Genomic DNA, 19,852 nt, shown 5'->3' with positions numbered 1-19,852 from the left:
AACTACGGAGAAGTAGGAGTCGAAGTCGAAGTCGAAGTCGAAGTAGAAGTAGAAGTAGAAGTAGAAGTAGAAGTAGAAGTAGAAGTAGAAGTAGAAGTAGAAGTAGAAGTAGAAGTAGAAGTAGAAGTAGAAGTAGAAGTAGAAGTAGAAGTAGAAGTAGAAGTAGAAGTAGAAGTAGAAGTAGAAGTAAAAGTTGAAGTAGAAGTAGAAATAGAAGTAGAAGTAGAAGTAAAAGTAGAAGTAGAAGAAGACTCACTGCTGACAATTGAATCTTCCAGAAATAGAAGCAGAAATGCAGATCTCCGGATGAGGATTAATCGCACTAAAGGGTGGAAGGCAACAGCAACAGGAAGGAAGGCGACAACAGCAGCGGCGGAGGCAAGCAACAACTACAGTCGCAGATCGCCAGCAAGTCACAGCTCGCCCGAATCGCAGGCGCGGGTCACATGAATCACATGTCAGCAAGGCAATTTTATGGAAAATTTTATTTTCTTTATAAAAAACAACACATAACCACACGACTGCACCGCCTGAAGCCCTGCGCAGTGCACCGGATATGCTCTACAGGTAACACATTTGAACCGCACCACACAACACACAAAGAAGACTGCACCTAATCAGGAGCCCAATTGAGAGAGAACCAAAACAAAAAATAAGATGCATGATTCAAGCAAAGAATTGATATCACTGGATAAAAAACCCACAATTTTTCTTACTTGATTTAATAAGCCCAGCCCATCAAGACATTCCGAACGACATCCACTACCCGTCTTCTTCCTCTGTCTGTCAATAGAGAGGCAGCGCCGCCCTCGTCGAGCAGAAATCTGTAAACCTCCCACTGTTTGCCCATCGCCGATTGTCTACCAATCTCCGCCTGAAAAACCCAATCTCACAGAATCGCACGAAGAACACAGGCAAAGAGAGGAAAAAAAGTTTTTTTTTTGAAGAAAAAAAGGAAGAATTTCTTACTGAGAAGATGCAAATGCCGAGCAATTTGAGAGCGACAGTGACGTCGTAGAACACACGTGGGCGGCCCTTGCCGGAGAGCTCAACAGGGTTGGCGATGATCAGCTCCGAGTCAGGGCCGCGGCTGGCGATTGTAACGCGCAGTGGGTGGCGAATTTCGGCGATAATTCGGCAGCAGAGCAATCGCTGTTCTTCCGGATCTTCGATTTTCTTCCCGTCGCTTCGCTGCACGAACAGGTCGATCTCCCGGAACCCCTCCTTGTTTGTCAGGAACCGGTCGTAGGCGATCTATCACAAAAAAATCGCTCGGTTATGGTGGACAACCCGTTGATTTGTAGAATCAATAAATGGGGAATTAATCATAAAAGAGCACAAAAAAATCGTTCGGGTTTTGGTGGAAAAACCGTTGATTCGACGACTCAGTGAATGGGGAATTCATCACAAAAGCTCACAAAAAAAACGCTCGATTAGGGTGGAAAAACCGTTGATTCAATGTATCAATGTACGGGGAATTTATCACAAAAAATCGCTCGGTTATGGTGGAAAAACATTTGATTTGTTGAATCAATGAACGGGGAATTTTATCGCAAAAAATCACAAAAAATCGCTCGCGTTTGGTGAAAAAACCGTTGATTCAATGAATCAACGTACGGGGAATTTATCACAAAAAGTCGCTCTGTTATGGTGGAAAAACATTTGATTGGTTGAATCAATGAACTGGGAATTTTATCGCAAAAGATCACAAAAAAATCGCTCGGGTTTGGTGAAAAAACTGTTGATTTGATGAACCTTGGAATGCGGAATTTATCACAAAAAAAAACGCTCGGGTATGGCGGGAAAACCCTAGATTAGACGAATCAAGGAATGGGGAAATTATAACCTGGATATTGCAGTCCTTCAAAGTCCTCAAGACGTCGTAGAGGAGACCCTTCTGATCGACGCAGCGGATGTGAAGAATCGTGTGGGCAGGGCTCAGCGAATTGTCCACCGAAACGGAGGTCGTCTCCTTCACCGAACCCCGATCATGGCTCGGCTCAGACCTGAACAACTCCTCCGCAACGGCGGTGGGAAGAGAGGTGAACCCATTACGAGGAAGCTCGTACTCTACACCAGGAGATTCGATCTCGCAAGGCGCGCAAGTATCGCCCAGAACGGAGTTCAGCCGCTCGCAAGTCTCCTCCTTCCTCTTCTGCGTGTGCAGCAGCTCCCTGCCATGACCAGAAACTCCAAAGTCAGACTCTTTACTCGGGGAAAAACCCATGATGAAAAACCCATCACATCACCTGGAATCAGAGATGAAGAAGAGGTCCACCACGCCGCCGTCTGGCGTGGTTGAGACCTTCACTCGCTGGATTCTGAGTTCAAGCTCGCTGAGCACCTGCGTTACCTCTGCAGCAGATCCAAAAGTTGAAGAAGAAGAAGAAGAAGAAGATTAAGAAGAAGAGGAAGAAGAAGAAGAAGAAGATTAAGAAGAAGAGGAAGAAGAAGAAGAAGAAGATTAAGAAGAAGAGGAAGAAGAAGAAGAAGAAGATTAAGAAGAAGAGGAAGAAGAAGAAGAAGAAGATTAAGAAGAAGAGGAAGAAGAAGAAGAAGAAGAAGAGGAAGAGGAAGAAGAGGAAGAAGAGGAAGAAGAAGAATAAGAAGAATAAGAAGAGGAAGAAGAAGAAGAGGGAGAATAAGAAGAGGGAGAATAAGAAGAGGAAGAAGAAGAAGAAGAAGAAGAGGAAGAATAAGAAGAGGAAGAGGAAGAATAAGAAGAGGAAGAGGAAGAAGAAGAGGAGGAAGAAGAAGAAGAAGAGGAAGAAGAAGAAGAAGAAGAAGAAGAAGAAGAAGAGGAAGAACAAGGAGGAAGAAGAAGAAGAAGAAGAAGAGAAAGAAGAAGAAGAAGAAGAGGAAGAACAAGGAGGAAGAAGAAGAAGAAGGAGTAAGAAGAAGAAGATGAGGAGGAAGAAGAGGAAGAAGGGGAGGAAGAAGAAGGAGAAGAGGAAGAAGGGTGGGAGGTTTGGCAGACCGTGAAGGAGGCCCTTCCGGTCAAGGCAGAGGATCTTCAAGAGGAAGAGCTGGGCATTTGTGGGGAGGGAGGAGGGGTCGTGGAAGAAGGGGATTGGTAGAGAAGGGCAAGCGGAGAGCAGGCGGCTCTTCAGTCTCCCCCACTGCACCTTCTTCCCATTAGTCCAGCAGGGCAAAACCCAAAACACACAGAAGCACCATCTTCCATCCGTTGACACATCTACCAAGATTTCCCACCAAGAACAGTCAGAAAAACAGCAGAATTGCGAAGAAATAAAACAGAAAATTGTTGCTCACCGGCTTTGGAGATGCGAAGACCAAAGTCAAAGATGATCCAGCAGAAGTCACAGCCCAAGCCAGTCTTGTCCGGGCAGTTGACCGTGATCTTCGCCGCCTCGCCGGCCTTCTCTGCCGCCCGGATCACGACTCCGTCTTCGTTTCCGACGCCCATCGCCGCCGCGGCCGCCGCCCGCCGCCTTTGTCACCACCCCAAAGCAGAGAATTCTGAGAAAAACCTCGCCTGGTGGAAGCCTCGTTGGCAGCGGTGGCTGACCCACCAAATGAACGGCCCAGAACACACCGGCCGAATCATTGTCGGCTTGCAGCGGGCCCATTGGAGAAGATAATACCAACGACAGCAATCTCAATTGAGAAATTTTCGTTTATTACCGAGGGTGGAATGAAATTTCAAAGTCAATGGTCAACGGATTAGAACATCTCCTGAGAGCGTCTGACGGTGCGGCTGACCTTCTTCCGGAACTCGTCCCTGCTCTCCCTCCACTCTTTCTGCACCCACAAAGAGTCAAAGTCAGAGTTTACATGAGAGCGAGTAATGGGTAGAGTTGACTTTGACAGACCGCGGCTTCTACGTTGGCGGGGGACTCGTCGTTGGGGCTGGACAGCATCGAGATTATGCTCAGGACTATGCTCTCCACCTAGGAAATTTCATGTATTTTAATGGGCAGATCGTAGAAATTTAGAAAAAATGAAGATTTGAGGGGGGGGGAGTACTGTGTGGACAGGAGTCCACCGCTCGCTGGCGAGCTCGTAGCCGTTCGGATCGTCACCTGGCGCGTGGAGGATGGAGATGCAGACACGTCCATCCGGATACACTGTAATTGGTCATAGTGAGAGAAAAATATAGAGATAGAGAGAGAGAGAGAGATAGATAGTTTGGTGGAGTGGATAGAGATTTAAGAGAGAGAGATCACCATTGGGATGCCACATGTCAGATGTGAATCTGACAGAGGGGGGGCTATTTGGGTAGTTCGATGGGAAGCTCATAATTGCGTTGAAATAGCCTCCTTCGCTGCAAATGTACAAGCCATTGGACCTTATGTCACAGAAATATGGCCAACCATAATCACAAAAATGGCAACTTTCACCATCATGAAGGCATTCTAAGTGTACATTTTTCACCAAAAAAAACAGAAGATAAAACGAACCATGGAAACATCCGAGATCTGTTGCTACGGATATAATTGGTTTATACATTTGGGTCACGTTTCTATGATAACTCTTAGTTTGATCTTGGAGTAACCGCCGATAAGAGCTTCGGATTAAAGCATAAAAATTGCAGATATATAAGAGAAAGCTGTGGCCCAGTACTGTTCTTCATTAGAAGGGATTTTGGACTCCTCCCATGATGGATGATACATTTATTTTCCGTAAATAGAACCGGATAAGTCGTTTTCCAGAAAAGAAAAGTAAAGGATGAGGAGAAGAGATAAGCTAAAGCCGTCAGCCGAAGAGATTGGATCGCCCTGCACTCAAATTAACAAAGACCCAAGAGGAAAAAAGGATCAAATTCCAGAAAAGAGGACATGAAATTCCATGGAAAAGAGGAAAAGGAGATAAAGAGATCAAAATGATGGAACGATCAAGACAAAGCGAAAATTAAACCCAAAACGAGGAATTATACACGAGAAATCGAGATTCGGATTCCAGACGATTAAAATCCCTAACGCGTCAATCACTCACTACAACGTATCGGGAGGCCCAATGATTGTGACGCTCCACTCGAAGATATTGCTGTCATCCACGAGGCCAGCGGAGAAGCCATCGACCGGATTCTTCATCAGATCTGATCAGAAAAACACGGAAAGAGCGCATAGAATCAGAAAATCCCTAGACCGACCATGTCTGATACGGATCAGCAGTGCACCTCTCAGCTGCTTCTGAAGCAAGAGGCTCGCTTGGCTCTGTGCCGCCATTACAAACAGGAAAAAGGGTTAGAATAACGTATAATCGCCCTCCTAGAACTGCGAAGGCAAATCGGATGAACAGACGGAGCGACGGAGAAGCCACCAAGCGGAAAACGAAGACGGGAAGAACGAAGAAAGAAGAAGATCGTCGGAAATACTTGAAATTTTAGACGAAGTCCAGGCTTTTATTTATAGTGCAGCATCGGACGGATGACGGATGACGGGGACGAGACGGACGATATGGTTAAGTAAAATACACTTGTAAGGATTAAAGTATAGCACCCCAAAGGATAAGAACAGAAAAGTGAGTAAATCAAACCCATATACCCCCTCATATCATAGGGTATAAAGTACAGGGTTATGATAGCAAAACAAGCCACTGGACAAGGTTTTAAAACATAGATATATTGTAATCGTAAATATATAAAAATAGGGCTAAATTAAGATTCTTATAATTAAATAAAATTAGAAAAGTTAAAATTATAATGAAATAAAATTATAAAAGTTAAAATGATAATTAAAAATAAATTATAAAAGTTAAAATTATAATTAAAATAAAATGAGCTAACAAGTCTTGGGTGTGAGGCTTCACCGATTGAGAAATCCTCAGCTCAGTACTTGGCGGCTTCTCCGATCGAGAACTCCTCAGCACAGTCCTTAAAGGCGTCGCCAATTGAGAACACCTAGGAGGCTTCGCCGATTGAGAACACCTTAGTCTTTAGAGGCTTCACCGATTGAGAACCCCTTAGTGAGGCTTCGCCGATTGAGAACACCTTAGTAAGGCTTTGCCGATTGAGAACACATTGAGCTCGTTTACTCAGGGTTTACTCGTCCGGTATCAGAGTGGGGTGGACGGATGATGGGGCGTACAGACAGACGGGGTGATATGGTGTTTTGGTGCGTTGTCCGGTATCAGACTGGGTGGAAGGATGACGGGACGAACGGATGACGGTTGTAAACCTAAGGGTAAATCACCGGCACGCCCGGTGTCTAGGGAACTACAAACGTCATCTGTCATGTCATTCGTCACAATGACGAAGCTGTGATGGATGACGTGACAGTGACATAAGATTTTTTTTGTCCCATGACGGTGACGGTGAATGTGACGTAATACCCGTGACAAATTAAGTGACAGTGAGAGAGGGACCACCGGGTGACATGATGGGACGAACATCACGAATGACCTTTGTGACGAAAATTTTAAAGCATGAAAAATTTAACGTCATCCCTCCTCGCCCTTCCATGGCAGCGGTGGTAGCCCATGCCGCCGGCGACTCCCTACATCTCGCTGCCGCAGAGAAGCAGCCCCCCGTGATCTGGCCAAGCCATTCATTATCTGCCGGCCCTCCGCCGCCTCCTTGACCAAGTATCATCTTCCCCAACTCTAGCTCTGTAACTTCGCCTCCAAACCTATCCAAAACGATCATTCGTGCTCACCCTCTCTCTCTCAAGCATAAGTCTTTATTAATATTCATATTTTTTCATCATGTGTGATGGTGACGTCGTCTGGTGATGGGACAAAGAGGAGGCGATGGATGCGGTGACACATGACGCATATGTGATAGATTTTTTAAAATCTTGGGACGTGTGATGGGACGGAAGATGTGACAAACTTCTCGTCACGTCCCCATCCGTCACCACACGTCATCTGTCTTGTCATGACCGGGCTGTCACCTCCCAGACGTGCCATTCCCTACCGGTGTCTTAATGGAATGGACGGCACGAAGTCTTTCGTTGAAGTTCATGTTCTGAGGTCAGGACAGATGGATGATGAGGGATGAGGGATGGGTAGGATGACGGATTGGTGTCTGTCCCTGGACCCTTATTTATAAGGTGACCACCTACCATGCTAACGCTTCTAATTCCCTTGGTAATTTGGAACATAATTCATGGGTATTTGAGTCTGCAGTTTTGCTTGAGGGCTGGAAGGAACAGATGACGGAACGGGCCACGGACGGTTGCAAATGTAAGAGTAAATTGCCGGCGGCCAGAGGAGTGATGGAATGGAAGGCAAGAAGGCTTTTGTATTGTTTCGTGTTCTGAGATCAGGACAGATGAATGATGACGTTGAGGGACGGTAGGATGACGGATTGTTATCCATCACCCGGCCCTGATTTTTAAGACCACCTCATACCATGTTATTACTCCTGGTTCCCTTTGAAATTTTAAATGGAACACAGGGGTATTTGAGTCTCTGGAGTTTTTCTTGAGGGGCTAGAGGACTGTTGTAAACATAAGAGAAAACGACGGGCTTCGGTTGACGTAATGGAAGGGAAGGGACCAAGGATTTAGTTTCATTTCATGTTCCGAGGTCAGGACAGATGAATGATGACGCGAAGGGACAGAACAGATGATGAATTGATATCTGTCCCTGGGCCTTAATTTATAAGGTCACCTCCTCCATGACAACTCTTGTCCTCCTTCCAGGTTAATACTCCCATTTCTTGATTCCCTTGGAAATTTTGAACAGAGCATAGGGGTGTTTGAGTCATTTCCTGAAATACTTTGGCATTATTAATATTTTTTAATAGAGACATCTTAAAATCTGCTATGAGTCTGTTAATCTGGATTTCTTAAATTAGTAGACAGTGTGGATTTTTCTTTATAATTGTTCGCTTCACATTAGGTGCTGTCCCATCTGGCCAGGACATGGGACTAAGAGGAAAGCAAGTTAATTTGTGGGCCTTGGTAGGCTTAATAGGAAATATGAGTACGAATTGAGCCCTGCTTTCAACAGCCCAACTTGGAAAATGAAAGAAATACTGATGGGTAAGCGTTACATAGAGGGAGGAATTTTCCAAGAGACCAGAGCCAGATTCAAGCGAAAATTTTTGATTGATGGTCAAACCCTAATATAGACCAATGATGTTGACCCATAAAATTAAATTACTCTGTGAGAGAGACAAAATGCACATAATTTTTCCACAAAAAACTAGAGGTAGATATAAATATTTAGAGAAAGAGAGAAATTGAGACGTCAAGAAATAGATAAAAAGAGAGGGAAAGAAGAAGAGAGAGATAGTCAAAGAGGGAGAGAAAGAGAGTGATAGAGAAAGAGATATACTAAAGAGAGAGAGAGAGAGACTTCAGGAGGTAGAGAAAAAGAGAGAGAAAGAAGAGATATAAAGAGAGAAGAAAGACAGGAAGAGGGGGGGGGGGAGAGAGGTGGGGTTGAAATGAAACTTTAAAACGTGCAATTCTTAATTCAATAATTATGTTGAGGGAAGACGGTGAGGGCGACGACAGACGAGGACCTCGCGCTCTTCGGGCCCAGACCTGTGCTTGGGGACGATGATCTCTAGCATGGTCCCAGTCTGATCACAGTAAGCTTCAAGCTTGGCATCTTCCGGAATCCTTGTTGCCAGCGCAATCTCCCTCGTGAATTCCCCTTGTGGGCAGTGCTCTGGCGACGGATCGGCAATCCTAAACGTCCGATCTCGCCGTTTGATCACTGGCGCCCGGCCGATGCTGGCACAGAGAACCTTCACTATCCCATGTGTTGGCGCGTTCTTCCATGTCACCTTCACGCTCCTCAGGTCCGACAATGGCAGACTCACCAGTATCAGGTATCCTTCCTCGTCCTCGTATATCGTCTTCGAACCCGTCACCGGGCCCCTCGTCTCCCTCATCACCCCGCTGAACTGCTGCACCCACACCGCCGCCCCTGCAGGTGATAGATCAACATACCGCCTAAATGTTATGAAGAGAAGTAGCGCCCTTGCTAATAGCTTTAGCCTAAAGTGGTAAGCCCTCGAATTCGAATTCCATAAACAACACACACTTATAGTGCAGGGGCGCGGACGGGACGACGTTTTCGTCCCGGGATGAAAAAATGTCCCGTCTGACGATACGGACGAATTTTGAGACGAAAATTCATCCGTGGGACCACCGGACGGGACGGGTTTCGTCCCGTGGGATGAAAAAACCGTCCGTCCAGAGGTCTCAGACGATGGACGGACAAAACTGGACGGAAAACCGCCAGATTCACATCCGACAGTTGAGATGTTGCCACGTGGCCTCGCAATGACAATTTGCATCAAAGTCTATGTATTTTTATGTGCGCGCAAATGGATGCCACTCAGAAATAATTGTAGATATGTCCATTTGCTTTCTATCTCCTAAGTAATTCCCAAAAAAACTTGAAAAAATCCATATTAATATATTAAAATATCTAATGGGTAATTTTTGCCCAGGACAAATTTCGGGATGAAAATTCGTCCCGAGATTAGACGGGACAGTTTTTTTGTCGGTGGACGAAAAACCGTTCTGTCCTTTGTCCCTGAGCTAACATCGGACGTAGGACGGGATGAAATTCGTCCCGTCCCGTCCCTTCCTTCGTCCACGTCTGGGACGATCTGGAACTATACACACACTGAGTGTTTTATAATTAGCTAAGAAAACCTAACACGGTATCAGGTTGCAGGTTCAAAGCCCAGAAACAACACACTGAGTGTTTGGGAGAGATGGAGTTCAACATCTTGACCAAATATTCAGAAGAGAAGTATTCCCCATGATTTTGGCTATAGCTTAATTGACAGTGTTAAACACTCAATCATAACAATTAATAAATTAATTCAAGAATTTCTTCAAGAAACTAACTTCATGAAATGAATTAGTCTCTATTAGCATAGTGTTAAGCAATCAACTTCAAACAATTAATGAACTTCTTCAACATGGTATGAAATCCCACAAAGAACACACTACGATTTTGGGCCATGCAAGTTGTAGATCAACATCCTGCCTAAATGTTAAGAAAAGAAGTTGCACCCTTGCTTTTGGCTGTAGTTTTTGACTCCATTATAACGATTAATAAATTAATCCATGCATTTCTTCGAAAAAATTAACTTCACAAAAAAATAATTAATCTCAATTAGCAGTGTTAAGCACTCAACTTCAAACAATTAATGAAGTCATCAATGAACTTCAACGAAAAAATTAGTTAATTAGTTAACTGATAACTTCATAGAATAAATTACTCTGTTCTTCACCTCTTCTCGGCGGCGAAGGCGGAGGAGGAAGAAGCGGTCTGGCGATGGAATCTCCCCGCCTGGAGTTCTTCCTGGTGCTGTTCTTCGGCGCTTCGGAGAGGCCCATGGCCAGCGCTGCCATTTCTGCTTCTTCTTCTTCTTCTTCTTTCTTCTTCCCAAGTCAATCTTCACTTATTCATCCCACCGGAGTCGGCCGCGACGTCCCAGAGGATCCGCTCACAGGATGATTCCATACAAAACCCTAGACCCAGAATTCGGCGCAGCAATTAGAGGCAAAAGATTGGGCCGAAATGTCGCCGAGCAGATCCGTCGCCGATCACTTCTCTGGAAGAAACAGCGGCGAATTTCGGGCCGAAAATCAGGAAACGGGGTTGGAAATCAGAAGATAACAACGGAGCAATGGGTATCCAAGATAGCTGCCGTCACCATCTTCGCCATGGAATCTCCTCGCAATTCTTTAATTTTTTGCTCATGCGGTGAAGATCAGGATAAACAATGTCGCTTGCGGGATCAAGAGACGAGATCGAAGTCTGCATCCACCGATCGCCACCTGCCTCACATAGGTCAACGTACTGATAGTGAAAGGGAATGAACCGAAGAGTATGTATAAATATATATTTATATATATATATTTATCTAAATATATATTTATATATATATATTTATCTAAATATATATATATATATATATATATCTACTCTCCATGAATGTTTGGAGCATTGGCCATTTGGCCTCTCCTTTATTTTTAGTCCATTAGCTTTATTTTAGGGTTGAATAACTTTCAGCAGAATTCAAGAACTGGGATTTTGTGTAAGCCCTTTATTAATATAAACAGATATAGTGCATGATCATCTGGGGCGGTGATAAATCCTAATTAAGGTGGGCAACCATGCACATTTTAAAGTCATTTTTGGGACCATTTTATGTGTATTATCGCCAACTTTACACAGATTTTCATCTCATGCACTAAATAAAGCTAGTGATAAAATAATGCATTTTTAATGTAATATTTATATATTTTACAAGTCCAAGTATTTCTTAGTAAAAACATGTTTAAAACATTGTTTATTATAATGAAATTAATGCTCCATGTAGTATGCCAGTCTATGCTTTTACAGGGAATAAGTCAAAGTTCAAGAAAGAGATAAAAGAGAGAAAATATAGAAGAAGAAAGAATATATCTATATATTAATAATAAATAAATAAAATAGTTTTTATGTGGCTAGCTAGGGTTGAGCCAGGGCACATCAGTGCCCAAGCCAGCCACATGCGGGCGAACGCAGGGGGCTCGAGCCCACTTGCAGCCAGCAAGGGTGGGCACCGGACACAAACCTGAGCTCGCCCACCAAGAAGGCCCCATAGAGGCCCATAACAAACATGCACAGACACTAGAGAGGGAAATAGTTATATCAACCCATAGTCTCTATCGGGATTTATATCGAAATTTCTTTTCTAAGTGTTTTTGATATGGGATTATTACTCATTGTATTTTTTAGCTCCGCCTTGGGCTGGGCTGAGAAGCAACAATGAAGTTGGGCTGTGATTTGCAGAAAACTAACAGGAATTATATTTGGCCCGAAGCCCGTATTATAACAGGCCAACTTAAGTATAAGGATATAATCTTGACGTCTGATCTTCTTAAGGAATATCAGACAGTGAGATCCTCCGAGTCTTATTAATATTTTTCTTTATTTATGTTTTAGGCCTCTTATTGGCTAGAGGCTGACGAGGATGGCAGGTCCCTTGATGAATGAATCATGACCGAGAAACGCACTGACGAGGCAACGGATGAAGCGCTGACGAGGCCAAATATAATTCCTGTAAGGAGTCCATGGCTGTGATTTAATTGCAGTCGTCGGACAATACATAATGGAGGTCGGACGGCCAGGAGCAGATCTGTCCATCTCCACCCCTAGCCATTGACGCCATCGCTGGACGGCGGTTTTCAGCCGGCGCGAGGGACAGCAAGGGAGTCTGACGGCCTGGGGGGCCCCCAGGCCGTCACATTGCATTGACGACCCTATGAGTCCTTCCCAAGCCATTATAGGGGATTGAAGGCCCCTAATTTCACCATCTTCCAACAAATAATATTTGCGGCGGCGAAGAACCCTTCCCGAACTCTTCTGGCCAAATTGGAGAGGGTGATAGCTCCAGGACGCCGGGTCTAGCTCAAGAAGACACCTACAAAGGTCTAAGATACGCCGAAGGCGTGCCGTCAGTGTGGAGAGCGAGTGAGATGCACACTGGAGTTAAGAGGCGGCGATCAGCGCCCCCATCCTCAACCGCCCAAATCAGGGCACTAAAGGTGACTTTTTGAACATTCTTGGGTAGATCTTGACTTCAAACTTATGTTTGTTTTCATACCTTTGGTTAAAATCATATGTTTAGATTGATTTCATCATGTTCTAGCATTGCGGATTCATTACGGCGTTTCCTCCCAATTTATGGCCATAAAAAATATATATAAATATAGTATATAACTATAAAATAAATACTATTCCTATATAAGTCATATTCTACTACTATAGTCGACCTAAAACATATATATACTCATTCTTAATTACTCTTACTAGCCCTTTATTTTCTATTAACCTCTCTCCCTATCTGACTACTTAAGTATATTATAATATAAATCCTTCCTCTATTCCCAGTTCTCTTAATCTTAATATTAAATTCTTAGCGTGTATAAATATTTCTCTAGCTCACTTATCTACATAAGTAAATAATCTCTCCATGTCTATCAAATTTCTACTCCCACTCTTCTTCTTCTTCTTCTTCTTCTTCTTCCTCTTATTAAAATATAATTATTCCTATTAATGAACTCCTTACAGCTTACTAAGAACAAAATTACTCTTCACTATCTAATTAAGTCTTAATATTCATTATTATAATACCTATCTCTTATCTAAGATACAACTTACTATTAATTAAATAAATAACCTCCTATCTTCTTTCAATAGTATCTTACTATTTTATATATGTTATTAATTTCATCTAGTTCTTCCACTATCATTAGTAACATTACCCACAACTCTTACCCCATCTCTTACTCCTTTAGTATTTCTAGTATCTATAAAAATATATATAAATAATATGTGATATTCTCGCCTATCTAGTTCTGTTATTCACCCAATATTCCATCTACTTACTAACTACTTATTCCTTCTTATACTCATTATATTTAGTATTATTATTGCTCCTTAACCATAACCCAATTATTGAATACGCCTCTCAAGGCTAGTCCTTGTGGAGACGACTTCGCTCCCAATATACATTTGAGTGAGTTTATATTTTTATCAAATTTATTTGTTTTTATGAAAATTAAAATTAATACACAGTTTGCCTTCATCAGGCGGGGACCTGGACTGTTTGGGACAGTTTTTTTCATGTCCCATGTGCCATTATTGGGGTTGTCCAAAACTATACCATCCCAAAACCCTCTAGACCAAAAAGTGTCTGATAAGCCAAAATTAGGGGTAAATTTTAGGAAATTTTAAACCCTTGTCGTTGTCAATTTTAGCTTATACAATAAAATTTATAAAACCTCACCTAAGATGCACAATGATGAGTAGAGGTATCGTCCAAGGGAAGCTGGTAAGGAGTTCAATTCAATGATTTTTCGATAATTAGGATTAACTTGATCTTCAATAAAGACCAAATTAACCTAATTAGACAAGGAATTTAGAGAGGGAGGTAGAAGAGATGAGAAGAGTAGAAGAAATTAGGGAAGTCTAAGTTGAATTAATTCATCCAAATGAAAGGATCAAGGAATTCAATTTAGAGGGATTAAGAAGAAAGTTTTGATTTGGTTGGTTGGTTTTTGTAGATTTGATAATTCAGAACTAACTACACTATTAGATAATAAATAAATAAATGAAATTTTAATACCCTAGGATTTAAAGTTTTTAAGAGTTTTCTTTGGGAATGCACTTGAATACCTAGTTAAATCTCTCAATTTCTCCTCTCAATCCTAATCAGGGCTTGTACATGCCGCTCAAGCCAAGCAATTTAGAGGTTCAGACCAGAATCAAGAAGAGCAATCAAGAAATTGAACTAATTTCATTCAAAATGCAACAAAATTCAAATACAATGAAGGTAAATGTACCAAACAGGTTTATCCAGGCTGGGGCTCCTCTCTGTCTTGCAGCTGTGATAGAGAACCATCAAGAATGACCCCCTCCTCTCGAAATTCGGCTTTTATACCTAGGTAAAATGGCAAAAATTACCATTTTTACCCCTAATGAGTAATTAATTTTTATCTATCAATTTAAACAAATATTAGCCATACAGATAGAAAGAGGGGATCAAGACCAGCAAATCCATAAAAAAATCATCTCAATCAGACTTCTGGATCGAAAGTTATGAATAAATGAATTTAAACAAATATTAGCCATTGGATTAAATCATTTATTTATTTATTTTTTCTTCTTCTAACCGCTCGCTGAGGTGTCATCTTTTCATTGGCGGTGATGTTTAATACTTCTTCAGGCGGGTGCCTTCTCGTTGCACCACGTACCCCCTGGAAAAACAAAAAATAGAAAGAAAAATGGTAAAAAAAATCAGCAGTGTAAATTTGACATGCACGTGGCGCATGCGTTTCTCGCAGCGCAGGCGAATCTGCAAGCGCCACGTCACCGCCCGTGCCTGCGCATTGTATGCGCCGCGCGGGTGGTGAACTTACCTCCCGGCGCTGACCCCTCAGTCGGATTCTCATCCGACGGCCACGATGAGGCCACGTCGACGCGCAACAAATTCCTCTGAACTTTTTGCGGCAAAACCCATTTTAAAATGCGCAATTACAGATGGACGCCCCCCAAAAATATTTGTGCATATGCCCTTTGCGCATTCTCTCTCCTCGTGTTTTTTTCCTAAAATATTAAAACAAATATTAAATCATTTGCAATAAAACCCTAGAAAATTTTAAATAACATCTTTACGCCTGCAACCACGACCGAGAGCTGTTTTGAGGGTATAGTTGCAACAAAAATTTACAAAAAAACCCTTCAAAGTTTGAAAATTATCTTCATACTCATTTTTTTCCTTATAAATATATCTTTTTTATTAAAAAAATGCATTTCTTCTTCAAATAAATCTCAGAAAAATCCCAGAAAATCCTAGAAAATTCACTGATTCATCCCCGTACTGATAAATCATGAAATTAAATATTGAACTTGCCATTTTCATTCAAAAATAATTATTTCAAGCTCAAATAAATCCCTTAAAATTCATAGAATTAACAGAAAATTAGGGGAAAATCAGAAATCACTTGAAAACAGTATTTTCCTGTAAATAGATGATAACAACCCCATTTTAAGCTCTTTAAATGCATAAAATTGTGCTAATAGCATGAAATAAAGACCGAATTTAGGGTGTTATCAGTGTCCCCAGTGGAAGTCGTATGCACCATTGGCGTCCCGATATAATATGAACTCGGGATGGAAAACAATAGACGTTACAATTCACAGAAGTTTTAAAATTTGATAAAGAATCATAAAATGAAAATTTAGTACATTCGTCCTGCACCTCGTCCAGTACCTAAGCATAGAGATAAGTGCAAAAGGGATCTATTGTTGACACTAAAAAAGTAATGAAAATATTAGATACATGTGTTGAAAAGGTACCCTAGCTTTTTAAAAGGTTGGTTATCCCATCCTCCTCATTTCTTTTTTTCCTTGTTGTATAAATAGAATCAAACACATTTGTATTTCATTTTTTGTGGGCTAAGATTGCTCCAACTTCAAATCTTGATATTTGATGGCTAAAAAACATTATTTCAACTGAAATTTTCAGGGATGCTTTGTCTTCACCCCCTCTTTCAAATTCAGCTCAATCGGACCTCTGAATCATCAATATCAGGCTTTGAAGTTGGAGCAATCTTAGCCGTCCATTTTTTCTCTCTCCTTGTCATGAAAGCTGGCGCTTCCTCTTTTTTCATTAGAGGTTGAGATGTGCAATCTTCAGCTATTAATGATTGGTGTGATATCATCATCTTCTGTGATTGCGCACTCTAAGAGTGCCACGTGTGCCAGCGAGAAAATAGATAACCCTGTTTTGAACTATTTATTTACTCGTGACATGGTTGTGCATCAGTGTGTGCCACGTCTCCTTCTCTCTCTAATTTCTTTTTTATTATTTTTTCTATGAAATAACATGCTGATGGTGTCTTTTTTGCCAGAAAAGAGCCAATCATTCAATGATTGTCTAACATGGACACACATTTTTTAGCACTACATTTGCATTTTGATTTTTAATCAGTTGCAGTGGTACACGTGTGCCACGTGTACTGCCACACTTTTTGAATTTTCTCTTTCTCATTTTTTTTCTTTTCTCTTTTAATTATCACATCACATTCATTGTGATTTAAATCCCATCTTTTCTTGTTGGTCCACGTCACCCCTGCAAATAAAATAAATGCAACATGTCAGTCAATGATTGGGGCTTATGGCATTACGATTAGCAATGTCATATTGCACCTTCTCATAATGATTAGTGCATCTAGTCATTGCCATCACTTTTGGTTGGTTGTCATTCCATGAATCGAATGCCAACGCATGGCGGGGCGCATTTTTAAAGAAAAAATAGCATAATAATTCATTTTAAAAATATTACATAGTAAAAGAAATAAAATATATATATTGACTTAGAAAATTCATATCTACAAAAATATAAGGTCAAATTTTGATAAAAAAAATTCTGAATAAGAGATTTAATTTCTTTAAGAATATGATGTAAAAAATATTAAAATACCATTAAATCCAAAAAATCAGAATATCACTCTAAAAATAGGTTTAATCATTTAAAGGTCGATAACGTGAATTTATAATTATTTTGAGGCATAAACGTGTAAATTTCACATAAATAACCCAGTAATTTTTGTGTTATCAATGGACGCCTCACAGTTTTGTTAGCTAATTGGATCACAATATGAAACAATGTAACTCTCTTACACTTAAATGATCATAGATGATCTTTGAAATCGTGATCATACTCGCTCTTGTGTTAAGTAGAGATTGAGGGAATATCATCCCTCCAGTTCTTACGGAAGATCATTAGATGTCATGGCTCTCCCTTCTTCTATAACATTATACTCAAAAGTGAAATGATCCATTTACTTTTTTGAACAGTTTTCCATTCCATCATGGATTTTAGAGCCATTGGCTTGAGTTTTATTTTAAATACAGGAGTTAGGTGTGAATTTTGGATGGAAATTGGAGAAAAAGAGAAGCTCAAACCACTACCTGGAATAGAACAAGAAACTCAAGCCACGAGCCTGATCACAAGAAGAGGACCAATGCACAATAAATACATTCTTCAAGCTCAATTAAGCCCTATTTGAAAACCAGATCAAATAAATCCAAGAACAATCAAAGTAAACTATAACTTTTTAATTTAAAATTTTCATTTCGAAATATGGTAAAGAAGTCGCATGTATCTGTTACCACACATGTCATTGGGTTAATTCTATGTAATTAACATGTTTCATGCATTAAAAAATTAAATATTTGTGTTATCAAGCATAAGTAATACAATCAAAGTTTAAATCAAAGTTTAAATTAATATTCTTATTTGAATTTTCTGAATTTACAAGATTTTCTGATATGAAATTCTGGAAGAAAATACTTTTGAGTTGAAATATGATTTTTCCTCATCTTTTTACATTATAATTTACAAATCTAAAAAAATAGAAGTCAGAAAATATACTTATTTTCATTTTTGGCTTTATATTTAATTTTATCTGGATTTATAAAGGATTTTAAAATTTTTGTTATCATCATGCCATGTGTCGCTATTCAATTCATTGAATGCTGACCAATCGGTGATTTATGCAATTCTTAACACATCTAATCATTGTGAAAATATTTCAATATGGCATCACAGATCGTGATACTGCAATGGCCAAGCATCGATGCCTTTTGTATTTTTTTATTTGCAGAGGTAATGCCATTATTTTCTAAAATCTAAGGTGTTAATGACATGGCACACAGAATCAGGTTACCATGACACACAATCATCGATAATCTTATGTTTTCTGACACAAATACACATATCAGCGTGTAATTTAAAAAATTTGAAAGAGAGTGTTGACCTGGCCTGTGGCGATGTGCCACCGCATGAAACAATGATCATTTAATAATATAAAAATTGTATCATCTTCTTCCTCCACGTAGGGACATGTTGATAACATGCATTTTAGTAGGTTAATATGACCATATTTACATATTTATTTCATGTAAATTGATTAAATATGCATGTTATCAAGCCTAAAATGATTAATATTATTTTTAGAATGATATTTCGAGTTTTATGACTTTTCAAGTATTTTTAATCATTTTTCTGACTTCAAATTCTAAAAGAATAAAACTTTTTGAGTCAGCATATATATTTTTTCCTGAATTTTCTGGCATTATATTCAAAGAGATATCATTTTTTTATTAATATATATATCTAACACTTCTATGAATTAATATCTATTTTATGGAATTATTTAATGGCTCTTTACTTTTTCGGACTTCCAAAAAGTGGTGCGAGAAAATAGGAGGAGAGAGAAAACTTGGGGGCTGAGAATGGTTCAAATTCAAATCACGATATTTGACAAACCAGAAGGGTTTTTAAGCTAAAATTTTGAGTGGAGCTTCCTTTTCTCGATTCTTTCTATCCATACAGTTGGGTCTATAAATGTAGCCTCAGATTTTATAAAATTATTTTTCAACTCACTTCCTCCTATAGAGCCTGATTGAAAGAGAGTTAAGTTTTTGAAGATCCATCAAGGTGTTCTTGGCATTTTGGGTGATTGAGAAAGATCAATAGAGAAGTGGAGAGGTTGATATGCATCAGAAAAGGGCCTTGATCCTGACACATCATCAGAAAATTGTCTTCGTTATCATCTTATTGTCATCACCATCTTCTATCATCTCACCCTACGACACTATCCTCTTCTCCATCATCTCATATAAAAATCCTAAATCATCTAATACATCATCCTCCTCTCCATCTCACAACCACCTATCCATTCTTAAATCACTCCATTAGTTAGATCATTATCATTTCTTCTTTTACAATTATATTTCACAATCATCAATCAACTCACATCCATTACACTCACATCTTCATTACATTAGATCATTACACTCACATCCATTCCCCCATTGCATCATCCCATCTTCTTACTCATCTTCTACATCCATCATCACATCACATCTTCATCTATCTAACACTCTCATTTCCATTTGATATTCGGCCTTAGTGTAAGTCAATTGAGCCCTAAATTCTTCTTCTAAAGTATGGATCCATATATTTTTCCAGGATCATGCATTTCTCAATGCAAAAAAAAAGAGATTGAATGAAAACTTCAACAAACTTACATCAAGCAGGTTGAACAACCTGGATTCTGAAAATACCTTGTCCAGCTTGCCAGCCACTTGCTATAGCATGTTTAGAATGAGGGAAAATGAGGGAGAAAAATTGTATTAATAAATAGGGAGACTTATTAAAATACCCCTTTCGGCATTTTCTATTCTCTTTCTTGTCATTTTGCCTCTTTTTCTTTAGTGGTTAAGCGCTTTGCCTTGTAGTTTTCAGCTTCTTTCTTTTGTAAGGTGTTTGAAAGCCCAATAGGCAGGTCGGGTCGTGGCCCAACTTCCTCTGATTGCTCTTTGGGAGGCCCACAACACCATTTGATCATAT

General features: G+C 40.2%; 3 protein-coding genes across 5 annotated transcripts; all 3 read right to left on the bottom strand.

Annotated features, from left to right (window-relative positions):
- Positions 1-461: 461 nt before the first annotated feature.
- Positions 462-3,577, bottom strand: LOC144707204 (ACT domain-containing protein ACR9-like). Of its 2 annotated transcripts, none has more exons than XM_078580336.1 (7): positions 3,274-3,577; positions 2,978-3,196; positions 2,250-2,355; positions 1,847-2,174; positions 970-1,254; positions 717-874; positions 462-613 (listed from the first exon to the last, which is right to left on the bottom strand). In XM_078580336.1, exons 1-6 carry the CDS (start codon positions 3,425-3,427, stop codon positions 722-724), a joined length of 1,245 nt encoding a protein of 414 aa, XP_078436462.1. In that variant the 5' UTR covers positions 3,428-3,577; the 3' UTR covers positions 462-613; positions 717-721. The 2 variants fall into 2 exon arrangements, with proteins under 2 accessions (XP_078436462.1, XP_078436463.1); XM_078580337.1 differs by having other exon boundaries at positions 462-607.
- Positions 3,578-3,613: 36 nt separating this feature from the next.
- On the bottom strand, positions 3,614-5,355 carry LOC144707207 (ubiquitin-conjugating enzyme E2 7). Its single transcript, XM_078580340.1, has 6 exons — positions 5,141-5,355; positions 4,957-5,059; positions 4,188-4,285; positions 3,988-4,088; positions 3,834-3,911; positions 3,614-3,762 (listed from the first exon to the last, which is right to left on the bottom strand). Exons 1-6 carry the CDS (start codon positions 5,187-5,189, stop codon positions 3,685-3,687), a joined length of 507 nt encoding a protein of 168 aa, XP_078436466.1. The 5' UTR covers positions 5,190-5,355; the 3' UTR covers positions 3,614-3,684.
- Positions 5,356-8,351: 2,996 nt separating this feature from the next.
- Positions 8,352-10,750, bottom strand: LOC144707205 (uncharacterized). Of its 2 annotated transcripts, XM_078580339.1 has the most exons (3): positions 10,595-10,750; positions 10,169-10,492; positions 8,352-8,844 (listed from the first exon to the last, which is right to left on the bottom strand). In XM_078580339.1, the coding sequence occupies exons 2-3, from the start codon at positions 10,287-10,289 to the stop codon at positions 8,393-8,395; spliced, it is 573 nt and encodes a 190-aa protein (XP_078436465.1). In that variant the 5' UTR covers positions 10,290-10,492; positions 10,595-10,750; the 3' UTR covers positions 8,352-8,392. The 2 variants fall into 2 exon arrangements, with proteins under 2 accessions (XP_078436465.1, XP_078436464.1); XM_078580338.1 differs by having other exon boundaries at positions 10,169-10,750.
- Positions 10,751-19,852: the final 9,102 nt, after the last annotated feature.

This window comes from Wolffia australiana, chromosome 8 (assembly GCF_029677425.1).
Source record: "Wolffia australiana isolate 7733 chromosome 8, ASM2967742v1".
Lineage (NCBI taxonomy): Eukaryota > Viridiplantae > Streptophyta > Magnoliopsida > Alismatales > Araceae > Wolffia > Wolffia australiana.
Note: the sequence above shows the minus strand (reverse complement) of the source record. Positions and strands in the feature narration are given on the sequence as shown.

What these genes read in the sequence shown, in the direction of transcription:
- LOC144707204 (XM_078580336.1), bottom strand. Translation starts at nt 3,427, where the DNA reads ATGGGCGTCGGAAACGAAGACGGAGTCGTGATCCGGGCGGCAGAGAAG. An exon ending in TGAAGGACTGCAATATCCAG is followed by an intron (nt 1,255 to 1,846) that starts GTTATAATTTCC and finishes TTTTTGTGATAG; the next exon opens with ATCGCCTACGACCGGTTCCT. An exon ending in TCGGCATTTGCATCTTCTCA is followed by an intron (nt 875 to 969) that starts GTAAGAAATTCT and finishes TGGGTTTTTCAG; the next exon opens with GCGGAGATTGGTAGACAATC.
- LOC144707207 (XM_078580340.1), bottom strand. Translation starts at nt 5,189, where the DNA reads ATGGCGGCACAGAGCCAAGCGAGCCTCTTGCTTCAGAAGCAGCTGAGA. An exon ending in GCTTCAGAAGCAGCTGAGAG is followed by an intron (nt 5,060 to 5,140) that starts GTGCACTGCTGA and finishes TTTTCTGATCAG; the next exon opens with ATCTGATGAAGAATCCGGTC. An exon ending in TGACATGTGGCATCCCAATG is followed by an intron (nt 4,089 to 4,187) that starts GTGATCTCTCTC and finishes GACCAATTACAG; the next exon opens with TGTATCCGGATGGACGTGTC.
- LOC144707205 (XM_078580338.1), bottom strand. Translation starts at nt 10,289, where the DNA reads ATGGCAGCGCTGGCCATGGGCCTCTCCGAAGCGCCGAAGAACAGCACC. An exon ending in GCCTTCGCCGCCGAGAAGAG is followed by an intron (nt 8,845 to 10,168) that starts GTGAAGAACAGA and finishes TATCACCTGCAG; the next exon opens with GGGCGGCGGTGTGGGTGCAG.